At 39.5% G+C, this 16958-nt stretch overlaps 1 protein-coding gene across 1 annotated transcript in view; it reads right to left on the bottom strand.

Moving 5' to 3' along the window:
- The window catches only part of LOC135463880 (uncharacterized), a 53285-nt gene extending 37480 nt beyond the window's left edge, over positions 1–15805 (bottom strand). Inside the window, exon 1 of the mRNA XM_064741338.1 lies at positions 15466–15805. Coding sequence (XP_064597408.1) covers positions 15466–15649 — 184 coding nt within the window. The 5' untranslated portion in view covers positions 15650–15805. The remainder of the gene's footprint in view (positions 1–15465) is intronic.
- Positions 15806–16958: the final 1153 nt, after the last annotated feature.

Here is a 16958-nt window from a genome sequence, read left to right as displayed (position 1 = left end):
CGTATACCAACCGCCAACCAAAATAGACGTTCTGGGTCAATGATCGCAAGACGATGTTTAACACAATCCACCAAAGAACTATAAGAAAGTATATAAAATAGGAAATTAGGACGAATTCATGCCAACAAAAGCAGTTCATAGCATTAGTTTTCAACGATAATGGGAAGACCTAAGAAGATTCAGATCAAGTCCTTCAGAAATCCATTAAATGCACGTTACCATGGTTCCTCTGAAACCACCATGTAATATATCTGGAAGCACGAAACGTACTTAAAGCCAACTAACCTATAGTGACAATACACGTACCAGTGAACGGATTTACGTAAAAAAAAATGTCTGAAAGCATGATTGTTCAGATCTTTTGTTCCTGACTTTCTGGCAAGTATTTTAACTGTCTTCCTTAGTTTATGGGAGTTTCTTGCCATGCTAGAGGTAATGTAATGTTACACACCTGCAGGCAGGAAACGTATATATCGAAATCTTCTTAACTGACTCGAACGAAATTCTGATTTCAATGGAAACAACTGATATCATCTTACTTGAATAACTTTTTGTCATCCCCTCTAGTACGTATGACTTGAGACCAGTTATGTTACAAAATAATGGTCCAAATCGCAAGTTACAATATCATTTTTGTTATACAACTACTAGTATTTATAGAAATTACTTTGAATGTGTGAGGGCACAGTCGTTTCTGAACTAAGGAATATCTCAAACAGCAGGCGGGTCAAACACAGAAAAAATAGAGAAAAGCTGCCGGGGGCGATCAGTGCGTTTGAACCCTCAACGGAGGATGTGGACCAGACATTCGTGCTACCCAGACTGGTGATCACTGGGCCTAGCCGCCCTGAGGAACGGGTGAAGGCCTCCAACAGACCGTGACGCTTCCAACTGGAATTTTTTACCATCATACCATCGAGCCACTGCAACGAGATCAACCTATGACTCAACAAGATGAAAGAAATGCGAGAAAACAACCATTTTCGAAACATTCAGAGTGGATGTCTGTGGAACGTCCCATTCATTAGCTGAATCCAGTCTGTACCAATGCGACAACTCAGAAATATCGATCTCGTCTTGTACCTTAAATGTGCTGACAACAAAGCATTTTCCTTTGTCCATGTGAAAATTTCTGGAGAACTGCAATGAATCTAAGCACCAAGTCCGACAACTAAGTCCGATAACTAAGTCCGATATCTAAGTCCGACATGCGTAGACCATTTTTAAACCATATAGAGGTGTTCCAAATCGATGATCGCAAGACACAATTCCAAAACTACAGTAAAGACCAGTTCCCAAAGTAATATATAAGAAATAATATATAAATGGTAAATAAAGCAGATAGCATGTAAGAGAGAAGCTATCATTGGTTTTCGGTGATACAGGGAAGTCGATATTTTATGCATGACACCAAATTCAAATTTCAAACTCATAGTCAGTAAATACTTTCCAAGATGGATGAACAATATATGGGTATCTTTGTCGCGGTTTGATTGCAACTGTTCATCTCTGTCGCGCTTTGATTGCAACTGTTCATAAGAGCATTATGTTGAGGTAATTATGAACAATGATGTTTATATAGCCCCCTAGTCTGAGGTCAATAGAAATTAGATACAACAATGACACAGAAAGTCAGAGATCCTGAACGGTCTGTTCATATTTGCCTACAAGATATGTAAATCAATAAAAAATATGTAAATCTCAAAAGCAGCTGATATGATGACTATGATGATGGTGTTGATTTTTACTAACAAAGGCCTTTACAGTTCACCTGTAAAAATGATTCACGCCACAGCAATGATGGGAATTGAACTTGTTCCTTCTGTTGAGTTAGTTTTGCATTAAATATTGCCATCTATTAGCCCAAGCTGAGCTGAACAGCCGGTGTCATAACCAGGTATTTATGAAGTGAACACTACAGTCAAAAAACAGATAATATATGCACCTCCATTACGTATGACCATCCATACAAAAATAGAACTCAAGTTTGAAAGTCATGGAAAATACGTGTTAGCACACAACAATATGTGATTAAAATATCAGACAATCTCGCAAAACCAAAGTCTCTTTAATAGCTGATGGAGCAAAGAATAATGCAACTGAATTAAAGAGCTTATATAAATTTGCTTCCGTGAAAAAAAAATATTTATTTTCTAAATTGTGTACTTTCACTTTTGTGGTTTTCCATTAGTATTAAATAAATGATATTTTGATGGAATGTCTCGGGCGCCGGCGATTATGACAGGATACAGTGTGGTGTTTGCAAAGCATGGGTTACTATTATTATTATTACAAGAGGAACTTGGAAGTGAAAATGGGAGGAGGGGGAAGAGGGGGAGGGGGGGGGGGGGGGGCTCTATAACAGTTTTATATTTGCGGCATTATTCAAAAGCTGTTTCCTGTACTTCCGCTAGCTGAACACTTCGCAGACTCCAATGAATCTTTGATTATTTTGGCCTGCTCCTTTTGAAGCTCAAAATTAATTGCTAAACACAAAACTCTTTTGCAGATCTCTCAAAAACCCGGTAGCGACTCTACCCTCCCGCATTAGAGTGCGTTATCCGGGGAACAATGTTCCACTTTGGAGGCGAAATGATCCCGTATTTCCCGGGCTTCAGCGTCATCGCCCCCGAACAATACATCCAATGAGGACCGCTGTCGAGCAGAATCTCCCAGCTTTGTCATACAACGTAATGGGACACTTCACGATAGTGATATGCCTGGATCGAGAGTGAACGAAACGAAAACGATGCCGAACCGGCCACTTGATAGCCATATGCTACACAAATGATGAAGAGAGGGTTTCAGAACCAGATCAAATTAGGCCGTTCGGCTTTATCATCGACTCGTGGATGCATGCACTTGACATTCTGTACTATAACAAAGTGAGCATTTAATGTATCAAGATAAAATCTGCTTTGTACATACTCTCAGGGCCGGACCATGGCCGAGTGCACGGTTGAAGTGCGTGGCTTTAAATCATCAGGAATCTATGCGTCGAAACAGACAATAGTAAAACAGCGGTCAACCAATAAGGCCGTTCCAGGTCAATAATCGCAAGGCCAATTCCCCAAAAACCGGAACACACGAGGTGAGGGTTCAACCCCGGCAGTGAGCAGGAATTTGTAGCTTTCCTTCCAGTGGCTATTTGTGGGCTTTAGGTAAAATTACGCGATTGACGATGGTGGTATAGCCGTTTGCGCAGTCTATCGTTCCTTCAAAACCACTTGTCTCCACCGATATGTTGTGCACGTCAGAAATGTGAATGTTCGTTACACAGTGACTTAATAAAAGTTGATAGTTTATCTCGGGCACTCTGGTTTCCTGTATCCATAAAACTGCTCGTCATCGTATGACATTAAACAACGGGGAGATCGCGTATACTCTCACCAATATGGTATTTATTCTGACCATAATCAGCCATCATTAAGACAACAAAACGAAATTAAACAATCAAACAGATATTAAAACTTGATATACTGAGCGTATAGGCATTTTTATGGCATTTTGAATATCACAGGTTATCGCTACATACCAACAGTATTACCCTGCTAATGAAGACAATTTTTCATGTAGGTGAATTACCGGAAGGTAACGGTCACTTGTCAAACGATGACCTCAGCCGAGCAGCTGCTTTTGTTTGACCAGCAGGTCATAACCCGCTGTTATATTTGACCGGTCGTGGCATTTACTGACCACCAGGGAAGAGCCATGCTGTTAAACGATCAGAGAGTGGCACTAATCACTGTAACAATTTCCAGTCATCACTCAGTGTATTTGTTCGTTAAATATTCATTCATTTCCAGTGAAGAAGAAAAAATCCAATTACTACGGCTTGGTGATGACTGTCGCCTTTGATCTATGTCGCGCGACGGTGGTCACGAGATAGGAAGTAGGGGGCGTGGCTGACGTGACCTGGACTCTCGCACCCAAAAGGTAACGAAAGTTCAGTCTCATAATTTTCAGGTTTCGTGCTGCATCTGATTCCCAAACGAAAACGAAGATACATGACACTGTAGCGATTTGTGGAGGCATAAACACTGTGAACGACATAACTGTTTAGATTTCCTCCGCCGAGAAAATGAGCTTGATAAGGCGAACACAGCCCCTTAAATGAATCCACATCAGATCGACTTTGATGCAGACTCAAGTAATTTATGCAAATGGCTTGGATTAAATCTTGGGGTTAAATCTTTCAACCAATAAGGGTTTATATCGATATTATTTTTTTATCCTTTCAATCGTCATCTGTATACCCGATAGATCATTATAACAAGAAGTCGTTGGCTTAATGCATAGAAGTTCTTCTGGATGTCAATGCTAACATTACCCTCATTCTAATGACCCATATATGCATACCCATACAACATCTTCATTTTACAAAGCTCTTCTACGTCTTTAAAAGTCTTGAAATTCTTTACACTCTCTCATATCGAGGCTTGGGTAGGACTGGTTTTAAGGTAATTTATGCGCAGAACGCGAGTTTAATAATAGATGGAACTTGACTCCAAACGTTCATGCGAATGTTACCGTAGCAAATTACAGGCCACCTATAACAACATGTAAGGCCAAAGCAAATTTAGGTAAAACAAACGCACTGGTGTTAACCGCAATTCATTACACCTCACTGGTCAGGAATTATTCTACCTGCAATTATTCACAAGACAGAAGATCGATGTTGTGGGTACATATTAGCGAAAGAAAAGAAAAGAAAAAAAAAACAAAAAAAGAAAAATAAAACGGACGTGTACGTGTTGCTCTGTTTACTACCACAGCCCTCTTTGGTCTCGGTTCCGAACTGGAAATTCACCGATGAAATCACACACCGCTAAATATTAGCAAACCATCACGAGACAGGAGTGAAGCAATTGTTAAATCTTTCCACGAAACCTTACATTGTGTCACACAAAAAGCGTTAAATGAACCGAAAATCTCTTATTGCTGCTTTTTTTCTCCTTTGTCCATTAAAATCTTAATTTCTTTTACTGGTATTCGGTTGCTAGTGGGGAAAATCGATAAGATTTCTTGTGTCTTATTTCAACAATGCCCGCGAGCGTTTTCAGCAGGTTTAAAATTACAGTTGTGTTCTATGCAGTAACATGCCTAATAATGTGACGGTCATAGTGGCGCCATTCATAAAAACGACCACCCTGTCACAAAGAGGCGTATGCGTTCAGGAGGACAAAATTTCCATTCTGCAAACTGAAAAGAAATTGGACTGCAGCCTGCAGTGTGGAAGGGTTGCCCCCCCCCCCCCCCCACACACACACACCAACCAAGAGACATAAAAACGAGGTGCCAATGTGAGCTATCGATCCGGGACAGCGCATTCCAGCTGAATTCCTTAAGAGAATGGAGGGGAGGTTCGCTCAGCGCTGCTTGAATGACACCGCTAACGGTTAGAAAATCCCCCCGATGACTCATCCACAGAACAGCGCTGGCATAATGAAGACAAGCCCAAAAGAGACCGAGTCCAAAGGGCTCCCAGAAGCCTAATTACTCGTGTATTTCCCGGAATGCGATGGTGAAGGCATTAGGGTTTGGTCAGACTGACTGCCAAGGACAGACCCTGCTGCGTTGGATCGCAGGTCATTTGAGGGAGAGATTCATTGAAGACGGGACCAGAACAAATGACTCGATGACGTTATGTGTGGCCCTGCACCTTTCAAAAGCACTGTCGTTTTCTCTCCATATAGCTACTCACAGGCCCCTTGATGGGAATGAAAGACTCAGGCAAATTTCAGTTAAGAGCACAGGGTTTTAGTCATCCGTTGTAATTTAAAAGCAAATGTTGGTCTTCTGTTGGGGAACGTAAAAAGCTTTTCCTGAACACCATTGAACGCCTATTTGTCTGCAGATGGCTATGTGTCCTCTTGAAACCCCAAATTCAATTCTACCCTCCAAACCCACCGAGAAAAGATCAAGTTGGTTATCAGATTAAAATGCTCAAGTGCGGTTGTTAAAATTTCTTTTGGGAGAGGTAAAAACCCAGGTTTCCAATCAACCTCTCGCTTAGGGGATTTCTGAATTTTTATTAAAGCCCAGATTCCTAAGCGCAGACACGTTAAAAGATTTCGCTGAGAGCACTTAAAGGGCTGTCCTGTTGTGAACATAATCCTGTTTACGAAAAAATTGTTCGATGAAAAATATTAAAGACGTGGTCATTTTGACTTTATAAATTTAAAAATGGTTGCTGTCAATTGCCCTTGCCATTGTTGACACGGAACGTCCATTTTGATTGACGGCTGGTATACGAACGTCTATTTTGACCGACGGCTGGTATACAAACGTCTGTTTTGACTGATGGCTGGTATATGAACGTCTGTTTTGACCGACGGCTGGTATACTGTTGTCTGTTTTGACTGACGGCTGGTATGCGGATGTCTGTTTAGACTGACGCCTGGTATACGGATGTCTGTTTTGACTGACGGCTGGTATACTGATGTCTGTTTTGACCGACGGCTGATATACGAACGTCTGTTTTGACTGACGGCTGGTATACGAACGTCTGTTTTGACCGACGGCTGGTATCCGAACGTCTGTTTTGACCGACGGCTGGTACACTGATGTCTGTTTTGACTGACGGCTGTTATACGGGTGTCTGTTTTGACTGACGGCTGGTATACTGATGTCTGTTTTGACTGACGGCTGGTATACGAACGTCTGTTTTGACGCATAGATTTACCATTTACACGTAAGACCACGTGACAATAATATATACATTTCCTAAAACATCCCTTTTCTTTGTCGCTTGTGCGAATATTAAAGGTGTCGAATGCTCTATGTCTCCCTCAAGACTGACGGCTGGTATACTGATGTTTGTTTTGACCGACGGCTGGTATACCGTTGTCTGTTTTGACCGACGGCTGGTATACTGATGTCTGTTTTGACTGATGGCTGGTATATGGATGTCTGTTTTGACTGACGGCTGGTATACTGATGTCTGTTTTGACTGATGGCTGGTATACTGATGTCTGTTTTGACCGACGGCTGGTATACTGATGTCTGTTTTGACTGATGGCTGGTAAATGGATGTCTGTTTTGACTGACAGCTGGCATACTGATGTCTGTTTTGACTGGCGGCTGGTATTCGGATGTCTGTTTTGACTGACGGCTGGTATACGGATGTCTGTTTTGACTGATGGCTGGTATATGGATGTCTGTTTTGACTGACGGCTGGTATATGGATGTCTGTTTTGACCGACGGCTGGTATACAAACGTCTGTTTTGACCGACGGCTGGTATACTGATGTCTGTTTTGACCGACGGCTGGTATACTGATGTCTGTTTTGACCGACGGCTGGTATACGGATGTCTGTTTAGACTGACGGCTGGTATACGGATGTCTGTTTTGACTGACGGCTGGTATACTGATGTCTATTTTGACTGACGGCTGGTATACGAACGTCTGTTTTGACGTATAGATTTACCATTTACACGTAAGACCACGTGACAATAATATATACATTTCCTAAAACATCCCTTTGCTGCTTGTGCGAATATTAAAGGTGTCGAATGCTCTATGTCTCCCTCAACTATTGTAATTAACAAAGCGCCACAATTTCTTTAAAAAAAAGCGAACAGAAGGATCAATTCAAAATGAATTCGTGCACTGAGCCAATTCAAGGTGGAATATAAACAGTCAATACACGAATATAGCGGCATTTTGAAATGCTTTTGTGCAGGCTATGCGTTTTGTTTTTGTTTTCTTTTCTTAAACTTTGGTTTAGCATAAAACCCGTGCGTTTGCCTAATGTGTTGTGAGTCGCCACTACGCCGTCACTCAAACACAGCCTTACAGGAGTTGTCTCCCTTTGAGACTCTAAAATGACTAAAGATTGCTGATTCGCCAAACCACAATAAATAGAAACCTAACTGGCTACAAAATAGTTTTAAACAAAACAAATCAATAGTGATTTATAAATGTATTTTCCTTATTTCTTATCTATGTGTGTGTATTCCCAAAGCCTATATAGGGAGTGGATTACGTGATTGAATAAAGAGCACTAATATATAAGTCAAATATCTTCCGATAATTCCTTTACTCGAACAAGTCAGGAATATGTTTTAAATGTTTCTGAATCCGTTGAGTGCAAATAATGAATAAATGCGACATGGCACATACGGCTTCCCAAATGTGTTCTCGATTTTAGCTAAAAAGCCAGTCATAATGTTTACAAAAGTTTCTGTTATCCACGTTTAATTATCCCAGTGTTAACCGTTATTTGGACATTGTATATAATATGTGTATCTTAACCTGTAAATTCGACTCTGTAGAAACATTGTAATACACATCTGTTCACGAACGATGGCCTATTTATTTATTTATTTATGTATTTATGCCATTAGTGTTTTACGCCATACTCAAGAATATTTCACTTATACGACGGCATATTAACCACCAACAAAATGCACTTAAGAAGAACAAAAAGAACTTAAGCAGGTGTTTTGAATTTTCATGTATGAATGCACAATATTATTTGATGATTCTAACTAATGTGTATACAATGTAAATCCTATATTATTCAATTTGCAAGGCTCATATGGACGTTAAATAATTCGTGTTCATCAAATCACGATACAGCATTATATATTCCAATGCGCATGATCAGCAGAAACATCCGGTTTAAGAAACTGAGGTGTGCTAATAACTTGGATTTTGTAAAACGTGTCAATTTCAAATCTTGTCACTTCTAAGCACTATAACGATACAAGTCTGAAAGTTAGTAAAGTTATATATTTGTAGCAGAAATTGCGATTCGTTTCATTTCAGAAAATGTCCCGCTCTCGAAAAATTTAATGTTTAGTATCCAACATATAATTACATAGTATATTTATATCATAGAGAATATTTTGAAGACATCGATTTGGGTAAGATTTAAGTCCCTGTTTTCAACAAGAAATTTCTAGATTTCGATCCCCGCTGTCGCTCGTGGGGCATTGGGACTTACTGCCAATAACCGGTTGACGACGTTTGCGCGTGGTCATTTGAGAATGTCGTCAGGCGCTCACTGAAGGCCATTCGTCTTCAAATGATGTCACACGTAAGAAAGTTCATCAGTATCTTGCCAGACGTCAGTGGTTTATTCCACTGGCTACCCAATTTCGTCCACTTATGAAATTGACCGTCATCGTGTCAATGAAAACTTTTTTAAATTGGCGTTTAACAAAAATGAAATAAAATGAAATGAAAAAAATAAACAAATAAATAAAAAAATAGACAAATTACGGATGGATTGAGCAACCGATATTCAAAACACGGAAACCATATTTGAAAATTTTCCATAGTGCTTTGGAAACGAAAACAAAGATTACAAAAATAAAACCTACCTTTTACAAGAGGCCATGTACGCAAATCTGGAATTAAACTTTGGTTATGGCGAATTTTTTCAAGAACTGAGAAGTATTCTCTATAAACTCCCATCCCCGTTATGTCGCGTGGATATTTTCTGGGTTCGTTATACACCGGCATTGTGCAGTAAACATACGAATGACCTATCCGTGTACCTTCCCATGTAACATTCTCCGTCACAATATTCAGGCACGCTGTAAAATCGGACTCCGAAAACGGAAGTCTTTTGTAATTTACTCGTCATTTGCCGAACAATAAACACGTCACTCCGTAAAACAACCTGGGAAAGTACAATCTCTCAGCAAGATTAACTCCCCTTGACAATTAGACGCTGGTGAGAAAACAAAACCTCTGCCGCCGAACAGGCTATTAATGCATGTTCAATACTCATATACCCATAGTACACAGTTCAGTTACAGAATTACCGAGTATGTCAGAAAAAAATTTTGTGACTGTTTAGGTCTGTTTCCAATCCTCTTCCCAAATAACCGCCTCAGCTTATATTTTTCGTTGTCTTTTCTTTTTAAATTGTAAATAAATGATAAGTAACCTAAATATTGTTTGAACACGCCATTGAAATTAGAAGCTCCTGTATATACCCACAACAATTGATTAACTGAGTAGCTTTTGATGATATTTCAGTAATACTCCTGACTTCTTTTTGCAGATTCTGTTCTCTCTTTCCATTGTATACATAGTGTTGACTCAGTGGATTACAATTCTGAAGACACCAGACATGAGGCTTTGTCACTCTAATCTGACACCAAACATGACACTGGGCCTAATCACAATATCAAGGGAGACCAACACAAATGAAAGAAAAATAAATGAAATCTATTATATCTATTGTATCATGACTAGAAATGAAATTTATGTAACGACATAAGTACTAGGACATCTCCCTTAAAGAAAATATGAGATAAAAGAAAATAAGAAAGATTTCGTTCTGAAAAATATTAAACAAAAAAAATGTAAAAAGATAATGTTTTTATTACGTAACAGTAACAGGGGTTATTAAATGATGGTTTATTCCGAGCACCTCAATCTTCATCCAGTAACAAGCCAAGCCACGTTCAGGCAAACATAAAAAAAATTCTCGTAGTCATTCACTGGTTATAGATTAATATATGTACAGATACAAAAAATACACCACGGTAAGCAAATAATAAGGAGAACATGCAGTGTGTAAGTTGTTGACACCATAGGTGCACTTCTTCCTTCATGCCTGCGTGTTTATCAGCTATTCTGTCGTTCGCCTGCTGCATATAAACTATATATATATATATATATATATATATATATATATATATATATATATATATATATATATATATATATATATATATATATATATATATATATATATATATATATATATATATATATATCACAGGTGTTAAGACAGGGTGTTCTACAAAGGCTGAGCAGGTGAGAACCCAAGATAAACCAAATCCTCGCCAACTCACATAGTATCACACTTTCCTTGATAACAACGCGATGCTGATAAGACTTGAAACACGTGCCGCCATGGTTACCTGGTTCACGAGAGATCACGTTTCTCGCGACAGCTGATATATGACACAGCCACAAAGGGATATAAACCACAAATATTAAGAAAAATGTCAAAAACATCATATTTTTGTGCTCTGTTAGTATACTTTAAAATGTATTAGACACGGCAAAAAATATTAATGATAATCTTTTGTTACCATGACAACCGAGATTTCAGGAAAGTACATGCCTCAGAAGATATATCGCACAGACCACTAGTATTTGTTAACTATGACTTTGTATGAATAAATGTCGCGCATCAAACAAAATATGTCAAAAGAAATTCTTGGGGATAATTCAAGCGATTTTAAATTCTTTCCAAGTGAATTTCGTTTTGTAGCGAAACAAAAATTCAAGAGCTTCACAAAGCTTCTCATTGCATTCTTCACCCCCCCCTCCCCCCCCCCCAAAAAAGGAAAATATTGTCCTGTCATCAACTTCACTTTCAAAACTACCTTTACTTTAGGTCGGCCACGCAGAAAATTAGGTATACCCAATATGTAACAACTTCCTGTTGAACTCAACATCATGTTGTGAATATGGTGACGTTATTTAAAGTAAATAAAAGCTAAAATATGAAGTAAGGTTCATCATAAAGACAACTAAAACTATCCGTAAAAATATTTTCATTTAATTTTTTTTTTGACTTTTTCAGAGTGCTGAAAGGCATTCAAATATTTGAATACTATGGTGGGCATTAGGAGCCATACTGACGGTATCTAGGAACTCTGATGTCACATCACCTTTTTTTTTCCTGATGTTCACCAGAAGGAAGAAATGTTTGGGACCATTATTTCAGTAATCTTTAACCCATGAGTAAAAAGAGCTATTCCAGCATTCCGTTTCGTGATTAGAGTTGGACAAACTTCATGTGACGTCAGAGTTCCTGAACACTGACAGTATGGTCCATAAAGCCCACCTTAGGAGTCAAATGTTTAAGCGCCTTTAACTCTTTTCACAAAAGTCTAAAAAAATAAATGAAATTATATTTATGCATAGTTTTAAATGGTCTACTTAGTGATGCTTACTTCGATTTTTAGAGATCTTTCCTTTAAGTCTAGGCATATTTGCTCGAAAGGGAAAATCATTAAACAAATACTACGAATGAATATATTACGGCAAACGAGGCGCCATGAGTCTGCCATACATGCATACGACTGCAGAATCACTGTTTGTCCCAATTTCCTTTGTGGAGCTTCTGTGGACTTGCTCTGACTTCGGTCTAACGCACGTCCTTGGTCATTTTACCTGCGTGACCTCACGTAAACTGACCACCCCTGAAGGACCTTTTCTAAGCCCAGAGATTAAGGGCAAACACGCGTTTTGAAAAAATACCAATTATGTATTTGCCTTTGTGGAGGGTAAAAAGATACCGATATATGCCAGCACACAAATGCACAGTGCCTCCTTTACAGATCCTCGTCTGTGGCGGATAGCACTATACATCGCCTTCCCATCAATAAACAAGCGACAATACACTGTGCCTATATAAATAGGGTTATTTACAAGCTAAATTCGACCCAGTGCTATATATTGATATATTAACAATGAAATTACCTGTAAAAAGAAGGGAAAAAAAACGAAAGTAAATTACCGAGATCATCTATTCGCCTTTCTTTAAGTAAATCTATGAATGTGTTTTTCTACTTTTCAAGACAGCTATGGAATGAAAAGGTAACGGTAGCAATGGCCGTTATTCTAAACATACAGGTCAAAGACGGTATCTATCTCGACTAAACCAGGTCATACAGCATGATTCAGTACTGAGCTGACAAATGAATCCATCCAGAATTCAGCCAAATACGGCACTGTCGTATTCAGTGCCCCACGGCTTGGTCAGGTGGAGTATCAAGTCAGCAGAGGGGCCAGTCTGGCGTTTATTTATTTATTTGATTGCTGTTTTACGCCGTACTCAAGAATAGTTCATTTATACAATGGTGGCCGGCGTTATGGCAGGGGAAATCCACGACCATCCGCAGGTTGATGACAGACCTTAAAACATACAGCCGGAGAGGAAGACAGCATGATATAAAGAATCGACGCTGATTGGTTGACAGTGGAGATTTTGTGGGTTAAAGCCCCCAGTCTTTGTCACGCTTGAACAAATCTAGTATCGTACTTAGAGTAAAAGAAAGCTAAAATATGAAGTAAGGTTCATCACAAAGACAACTGAAAACATTATTTCAGTAATCAGTGAGTCATGGGTAAAAAGAGTCATTCCAACATGTCGTGATTAGAGTTAGATAAACTTCCCGTGACGTCAGAATTCCTAATATCTGATAGTATGATCAATAAAGCCTTCACATACAAACCAGAAGTCAAATATTTGAGCTCCTTTAACTCATTTCGCCACAACCAAAAAAAAAAATAATGAATAAATGAAAGTATATTTATGAATAGTTTTTAGTGGTCTATTTAGTGATGCCTAGTTCGATATTTAGAGGTCTTTTTATTAAAATTCAGGTTAGGCCTTGGGCATCTCTCACAACAGCCAATCGGTGACGATTCGTACCCATTTAAGTACATCCTCATGATCAAGTTGACACAAAAACACTGCCGTTGACAATTACCAAAATTAACTCGGACAATTACATCGGAGTGGTTCCTCTGCTGGATACATGTGTACAGCTGAAGGCCCTCTGGGGGCCAATTATCCCACGCCGTGCGATCATACACGATATAGTGATTATACCGGTGACTCAGCGTGTGTAGAGATGGGAGGAATATAACATAGTACAGAGCTATATAGGTAGGTAGATAGGCAGCTTATATCGATATTTCTCTACCATCAGCCTTTGAAAATTTGAAAACAGTCAAATATCAGCAGAAGATGTTTGATAATTGCTGTACTACACATACTTTAACACCTTTTTGAATATAGTATAGATATGAGTTTCATTTGAAGAAACATACAAAAAGGGACTTCATAAGAGGTACGAATGTGATCTGTTTGCCCAAAGTGACCACACCCGATAACAAAATGCCTTAACTAAACCAATGAAAGATAACCAATGCCAATACTTGCTTGATATGGCCCCGAAATCTGACCCGGCTTGCTTTGTTGTTCGTCGAGGTCATCTTTAGCAACGTACGAGAATCCGTTCAACGACACCTCATTGTTAAACTAGAAACCATCTGGTAACGTTTATAATTCTATAAACTCAGAAAAGTTGAGTCATGGACGACTCCTGTGAGTTTTCCTACTAACCTAATGAGTCAAAATATAACTAGATGGGTCTCTTGACTCGGCTGATCAGGTAATTTGACTCAGGTTTCTGAGTCTACTTAGCCCCATTGAATTATTCAGATATTTGAGCCAGTTGACCCAAACTTTTCTCTCAATGCAGGGGGAACCTACGACCATCCGCAGGTTGCCCAAGAGTATGTTGCTATACAAGTAATCATCTACTTTTATGTACAGTATTTCCACAGCATTTCTGTTCATGTGTTAACGGACTGATGGTTTAAATTACCTCATGTTTGGCTGCCATATTGGTGTAATACTGCTATATCAGCATGTGTTAATACGGCTCCATAATGGCGAACAATCCTTTGTTCTTCTTGGATGCCGGCGTCAAATTCAAACCTACTGAATGTTTATGTATCTTTACTCCTGTTTTCTAAATTTATTTTTATCCGTTTTGTTATCGAGATTATATCGATAAACTTTGGTCAGTGGAACTTCGAACCAATAAACAACTCATAGTAAATAGATAAATGATTTGTTTATTTAATTGATCGGTGTTTTGATAACTGAAATAAAACTTCGAGCCTTCTACAATTCCAACAAATTGCCTTGTGTCCGCAGATACAGCTCAAACTCACGGGCACCCGAATTTCTATTCATTCATCCCGTTTTGATGTTGAACGGAGATACCAAAATGTTGTACAAACTCAGTTTGTATGTACAATATGGCCGTAAACATTTTCACGAGCTAATATAATAATACAGTTGATGAAATTCAGTCTATCCACACAAGTTGAAAGTTTGTATCCGCCCTGATTCTTAGTTTTCTTCTGAGACCTGCCTCCAATACCAACCAATAGTTTGTGCGAATAATTAAATGAATTCTTATTCACCTGACAAACATATTTCTGAATGCAAATCATTGCCATACTGCAACGTCTTTAATTCAACCCTCTTACCTGTCTGCTACTTTCGAAGTTTAAACGTAACGTCATTTGAGTACATCTCCTGCCAGTCTGAATCATTCGGAAATGGAAAATCTAACCAGGTTACATCACGTTTGAATTTTAATGTTACCACTGTCACATCGTATAATTTCACCTGCATGAGACATCGTATATTACTAAATTATTCAAACTTAACTAGTTGTCATGCGCGTTGATTTCAATGTTATTTTACGGCCTCCACCAAATCTCATTCTTCCAGATACATCCGTATCGCCTATATGACCCCAGGGCTCAAACAAGAAACCTCCCCAGTTTATACGATGTTCAAATCTCAGCTTTACAGCCTGTAGTATGTATCAAGGTTTATAAGGGCTAGTATTACCCAATGATTTACCTGTATCGCCCAATGACCCAAAACTTAAACTTACCAGATTGTAGCTTATCCGAATTTCCAATCAGGCCGAGGGCCATAGCGAATCCCACCACAAGCATTATGGCCAGGACTAAGGTAACGTTTGTGGCCACTTGAGCTCCCAGCAGGAAGCCTATGAGTACATCCGTAAGCATTGCTCTCACAGTGTCGACGGGTTTAACAGTGGTAATATCCATCATTGAGGAACAAAGAATCGTCGATCTAGAACAACGTCCCAGATACGAAACACCAACGACGTCGATTCACTCAGGGGGAAAAAAAGCACGACAATTTCGAAACTGTGCTTTTGTTCTTTCGAAAGGTGAGAGCAATGCAAGGATTTTTGCGGAAACAAAGCGGTCTTTCCTGCGTCTACATCCAGCCTGCCTTGACTTGTGTTGTACTAGAGTAGGGAGGATGGAGACCCTTCTACATATACATGTACATATATGTTAGTACAACCCCCCCCCCCCCCAATAAACAAACAAATTACCGTTATTATTGGTGTACTGACGTGAATGTCACCACGGCGTTGGCATTCGACAGGGCGACATAATGAGGCCGTCATTAAAACCCTTAACGGCACGACCAGACGACTATCAATGTGAACAGCGCAACATGGCGCTGGTCTTACTGTAATAATACATTACATGGTTTACATAAAGTAGCTGTTTACCGTAAACTGTGTAGTCATAGGGTGGTTCCTTGCATGGATTGGAAAAGCTTCCGTGACTTAATAGATAGAGCGTCGGGAGGCCCGGGATCAAACCCAGGTCGGGTCATACCAAAGACTTTAAAAATGGTAATTGTTGCTGTCTCCCTTGGCGCTCAGAGGTTACAACGAGGAAACAGGACTGGCTGGCCGGGTATAAGTAGAATGTGACTATAACTATTTTATTTTAAATATACATGGTCCATTTCCCGACGCATCAACACATTCATAAGGAGAAATCATACAGGGGCCACCGTGGCTCAGTCGGTTAGCGCGCTAGCGCAGCGTAATGACCCCGGAGCATCTCACCAATGCGGTCGCTGTGAGTTCAAGTCCAGCTCATGCTGGCTTTCTCTCCGGCCGTAAGTGGGAAGGTCTTCCAGCAACGTGCGGATGGTCGTGGGTTTCCCCCGGGCTATGCCCGGTTTCCACCCACCATAATGCTGGCCGCCGTCGTATAAGTGAAATATTCTTGAGTACGGCGTAAAATACCAATCAAAAAAAGAAAAAAAAAAAAAAGAAATCATACAAACACGCACGTAATAATGTTATAGGCTCCGCCTTCGGCAGGCATATATAAGCTGATGGGGAAGTACACCAACAAGGTTTTCCTTGTGGATATACAACTTCTTGGTTATACACTGCTTAAGCTTTTGAAACCATTTACATTTACGTACTGATACCTCGACTTCATTATTGGAACTTCTTGGTTTATTAGCACGACGTTTCGATATAGATACCGACATCGTCATCAAGTTATAGGTCCCCGCTTTGATAAAGTGTGGTTGTTTGAATAT

Source organism: Liolophura sinensis, chromosome 3 (genome assembly GCF_032854445.1).
Source record: "Liolophura sinensis isolate JHLJ2023 chromosome 3, CUHK_Ljap_v2, whole genome shotgun sequence".
Taxonomy (NCBI): domain Eukaryota; kingdom Metazoa; phylum Mollusca; class Polyplacophora; order Chitonida; family Chitonidae; genus Liolophura; species Liolophura sinensis.
This window is presented reverse-complemented; position numbering and strand designations above follow the sequence as displayed.